Source organism: Haplochromis burtoni, unplaced genomic scaffold, assembly GCF_018398535.1.
Source record: "Haplochromis burtoni strain Fernald_Lab_line unplaced genomic scaffold, NCSU_Asbu1 Contig_920, whole genome shotgun sequence".
Classification (NCBI taxonomy): Eukaryota; Metazoa; Chordata; class Actinopteri; order Cichliformes; family Cichlidae; genus Haplochromis; species Haplochromis burtoni.
In genome coordinates, this window is record NW_024583281.1 from 73,124 (window position 1) to 78,145 (window position 5,022).

General features: G+C 42.8%; 1 protein-coding gene across 1 annotated transcript; it reads right to left on the bottom strand.

The window, feature by feature from the left end:
* Window positions 1–3,653: 3,653 nt before the first annotated feature.
* LOC102300398 lies at window positions 3,654–4,771 on the bottom strand. Its single transcript, XM_005951051.3, has 2 exons — window positions 4,010–4,771; window positions 3,654–3,916 (listed from the first exon to the last, which is right to left on the bottom strand). Exons 1-2 carry the CDS (start codon window positions 4,727–4,729, stop codon window positions 3,698–3,700), a joined length of 939 nt encoding a protein of 312 aa, XP_005951113.1. The 5' UTR covers window positions 4,730–4,771; the 3' UTR covers window positions 3,654–3,697.
* Between the last annotated feature and the right edge of the window lie 251 nt (window positions 4,772–5,022).

Below are 5,022 nucleotides of genomic sequence, written 5' to 3' on the forward strand. Positions count from 1 at the left end.
AGGATCGATGCAGGACACAGAGAGCACCGTTATGGAGCTGCTTCAGCTGCTCTTACCTGCGCTCTTCTTCGTGAGTGTTTTCAGTGAGGGGAGTATACCATATGTGAAAGTAATGTTGGGAGACTCTTTTATTCTTCCTGGAAACTGTGAGAGTGAAGAAGATGGAAAACTTCGCCAAATACAGCTTCAGTCCCGGGATGTCGCTGCACACCGACACGGAGTTTGGAGACCAGAGGAAAGTTTCAGAGATCGCATGAGTCCCAACTCTTCTCCCGTCTTTAACCGCTCAGTTTACACGGACAGTGGAGTTTATGGGTTCATGTGCGGTGGTCGGGAGGTGTCTGCTGTCCATGTGGAGGTTGTCGTGTTCTCTGAAACATCCGTCACAGAGGGAGAAGCGAGCAGCCTGTCCTGCTACTATCCAACTACAGCTGGCACCTGCTGGTCTGTGCGCTGGGTTAAAGACGGGGAAGATGTGTTAAGGGTTAGGGAGAGACTCGTGCAGTGGTAACAGTAACTGGGCTGCTGATGGTCGACTGTCTGTCAGCTGATTGGCTCTCACACGGAGACCTGTCCTTAAACTTGCAGTGGGCTCAGAGGGAAGATCCAAGGAAGATCAGGGGGATTATTTCTGTTACATCCAAAAAGAAGTTAGAGGGGAACAGAGGGGGACACCAGCTGCTGCGAGGCTGAAGGTCAGTGAGAGCAGCCCGGATCAGACCACCAGCACTCCTCCCCCTACATCTGTGTCTGCGAGTATTCACACGGACCCGGTCTATGCAAAAGTATCTGACAATTCACCGTCTGAAGAATTTTAAGTTTTAAATACTTTAAATTGTATTTTCTTATTTTATGAATATTTACGTTGTCAAAAGAAAAGTGTCTTTCCATCAGTGGTTTGTTCTGCAGATTATTGACAAGAGCGTTTGTATAAATCACAACAGAAAATATTCACAAATCAGTGAACAATGACCAAAGAGGATTTCTGATTAAAGCCAGGGGCAATTCTAGAATCAGAGCTTTGGGGGTGCTGAGCAGCCAGAGAGCTGCCCAGCCAGGCAAGATAATGCTGTCTCTGTCAGTTCCTGCATCCTTAAATGTTGTCCCGAGTTCTCTCTGTCACTTTGATGCATTTAAACCCCTGTTCCTCCCTGTCCTCGTCGTCTGATCGTCTCCGTTATCAGTCATCATCATTTTACCATCTCTGTGCAAGTCTGCAAACTTCTTTATTAAATCATAAGATTCTTAAATTCATCAAGTCTCTCTGTGCCTGGGTCCTCGTCTCAAAACATGACATCACTGTTTTGTGCATTTTAACACAATTTAACCCCCACATTTGTGAAAGAAAAGCAAAACACTTTTTTTGAAAAGTCTGTAACAAAACCATCAAATCTGATCAAGGTTATTTAAATGCTGCAAAAGAAGAATGGATTGGAATAAAAAAAAATACATATCATAACCTTAATTACTGGTGAGTAAAAAGTAAACTGACTGCATTTTTTGGACAGAGATTCACTTTTAATTTGTATGTATAATATAATACAGATGCATAAAAAACCCTCCCAAAACAGAATAAATTATTACAAAATATTAATAAAAACTATAAAAATGGAGGCAACTTTGCCTGTGTTAGAATGTATATAATGTATAAAAAAAACTTTATTGCAGTTACTAATTTTACTCATTTAATATTAATAATTTTGTGTTGTAAGATTTATGACTTTCATGCTTTCATAGTGGTACTTAGGAGAGCTTGACATTTTTTATCAGGTGGTACACACTGTAAAAAGTTTGAGAAACACTGATAAGTGTATGTGTGCTTTTAGAAAACATTTAAAGCTGCAGTACAGAATCTTTGAAACAAGCTTAAAACATTTTTAGAATATAAACAGAGCATCTGCTTCTCTTTACAGCTCCTCGCTCCACCAGGGCTGTTTGGCTCTTTCTGATAGTGTGCAAATGTGATGTACGTACCGCGGCAGTCATGCAGACAACTGGACGGTCCAAAAGTTGGCCTACCTATTACTGTCTGAGGTTTTAGTAGAGTTGTGGCTGAACCGCAGAAAAATATATAATTCAATTTAATCTCCCCAATCAATTATAATGTTATGTTGCAATGTTGTTAAAGAGGGTCAAAATGTTTCAACCCAGTTTGTTTTACAGATTCTGTATAGCAGCTTTAATATCGGGAGAACACAACTTCCAGATTGTGTGAGTAAAATTAGTTGTTGTTTTTCTTTGTCAGTTTAACAGTTTCTGTTGTGCCTGTCACTGTTCCCTGTCTGTTTTCTTACTTGCTTCTTCCTGACCTTGTTCTTTCTCTCCCTCTTTGGACTGACAATCATACACAAATAGATTGTACTCAATTAGATGAAAAATTACATTAACATGAAAAAAATTCTATTAAGCTCACTAACAAAAAGTCCTCTCTCAGTGAACTTTCAACCAAAAGGAAAATAACCAAACCACGTGAACAACCAATAAAAGATATAAACATTGAAACACTGATCCAACATTATTCTTGATTGACGGATCATTTGATTTTACACTTTTACCTGACTGTGGCTCCTTTTTTGAAAAAACGTCCTTATATCCATTATGAACCTGGCTGTCTCTCTGTACACAAACGCACACACAACAGGAGTTATAAGGTTAATGGGCATTCAGTCAGTTAGCTAGTTAGTATCCATTTCAAACAGGACAGTGGTAACAACAGCAGGCTACGGACAATTTTAAGTTTTAGATTTTAAATAGGCTGTATACATTTCAATGGGAGCAACAGGACGGTCAAATATCGCTGATTTTACTACAGAGCAGGACTAAACACAAGCAGCTTCAGTATTTCCCGTTTTTACTTTTTGGCTGAGTCCCAAATACATTTCAGAAAGACAGGGTGACTCACCGTGGGACGAAAGATAATGCAGGAAAAAAAGAGTAAAGCACAGACAGCTACATGCACATGAACCGGTTTGCTGTAAATTTCCATGCTGTGGTATCATGAAAGTCGGACGTTTAAGTCACGACTGTTTGTTGTGAAACTGACGAAGTCTAACTTCATTTATGCAGAGCTAAAATTCATTATCGAAATGTATTTACTCTTTCACAGCATTAGTTAAAGTGAAAACAATTAACGAGAGGTTTTGATGGCAGAGCTCAGCTGGGAGATGTTTTTGTGCTTTCTGACCTAATATTTGGTCTGATGACGTCATACCAACCAACCTGTTGTCTGGCCTTTTCTCTTATTTTGACAAGAGCTTTTGACTTCTGTTTGTTTATTAAAACAGTTTTCCCACATTTCCATTTAACTATATTCTTGTTTTGTCTATGTAGGGCACTTAGGAAGACACGAAAACATGACACAAACACGATCAAACATTAAAATCTCAGATATTTATTGGCAGAAAAGCTGAGATTTATATCTTATAAAACTTATAAACTACAGGAACAGGAAGTTGGGCTAAAGCAAGGAGCGAGATACTAAAAACCCAAACCCCATAATATATATATATATACATAAGAGAGAGAGAGAGAGAGAGACAAAGAGAAAGAGAGTCCACTAGCAGCAAGAGGTTGTGTTTGTGTAGAAACCACCACACACACACTGCACACACACACACACACACACACACAACACACACACACACGCACACACACACGCACACACACACACACACACACACACACACACAGGCTTCAGTTATCCTCCATCAGGGCTCCTCTCAGTGAAAGGTGTCGTCTCCAGGTCTCTGGCAGGTCCTCCATCAGCGCCTCCGGGTGTGGATCCTGATCTTCGGAACTTCCTCCTCCAAACCAACCACACAGCAGCAGCAGCAGCAGAGAGCAGCAGGGTTATGACGGCTGTGATGATGATGGGAGTGTCACAAGCTGTTGTGTATGTGTCTGCTTCACGCGTGGGCTACAGAGAAACAAACATGAAATAATGTGAGACCCACTGCGCTGACTCAGCAGCTGTGATGTGCTTCAGTGTTTAGCAGAGAGGTGTACTCACAGGAGCAGAGGTGCTGCTGATGATGGTGATCCTCTCATTGACCGTCACTCTCACAGCGGCAGGGCTGCCCCTCTCTCTCCACTTCCCACTCTTTTTTTTGCCTTTATTAACACGGCAGAAAAAGTCACCTCGGTCCTCCAGCTGGACCCGCTCCACCGTCAGTGACAGGTCTCCCAGTGCAAACCAGTCAGACCTCACAGACGCTCTGCCCACAAACCCAGTGCCATATATGAGCTCCCCGGAGGAGAGGCTGTGGTTCAGCACCAGTTCCCCGTCTCTTTCCCACACAACAGAGTCCACGGAGTCCCCCTCAGTGTGGAAATAACACGGCAGCGTGAGCGTGTCTCCTTCAGGCACAGAGAGGTTGTTGTTGGAGATGATGAGGACCTCCAGCTGGATGGTGGTGACAACCTGCCCGGCGCAGGTGAACTCGTAGTAGCCTTGATCGTTGTAGTTCACACGGGTTAGCAACAAGCTGAGCGTGGATCTGTGCTCCACAAGCTCTCTGTACCTCTCTCCCGGCATCCAGACACCGTTTACCAGTTGGGCCACAGTCCGTGGACTGTCATTCCTCAGCCGGTAGATCAGACTGAATTCCTGCGCGTCACACTTCACATCAGCTTTTAACTCTACAGACTCTCCCAGAATCGCCGGTTTTCCACAGCAGCCAACAAAAAGTACACAGAGACCAAAAAAGACGAAGACTGCACCACCCGACATCGTAGCTCTGTTCGGCGCGTGGTGTGAGCTCTCGCTCGTCTTAGGAGAGGCGTGTCCCTCTGGTTTGACGTTACAGTCTGAGAGGCGTAACATGAGTTTGATATTTGGGTTATTTGGATGTGTGTGGGTTTTAACCAATCACTTCCAGAGGCTTGTGGTAAAAAAAAAAAATTAGGACTACACATGATCTGTTTTCAAGCATTTTCTGTGTTGTTTTTTAATTATTTACTTTTTTGGGTGCTGCCATTTCCGCATTAGGCCTACTGATTTTACACAGACTGTACAAAAGGCCA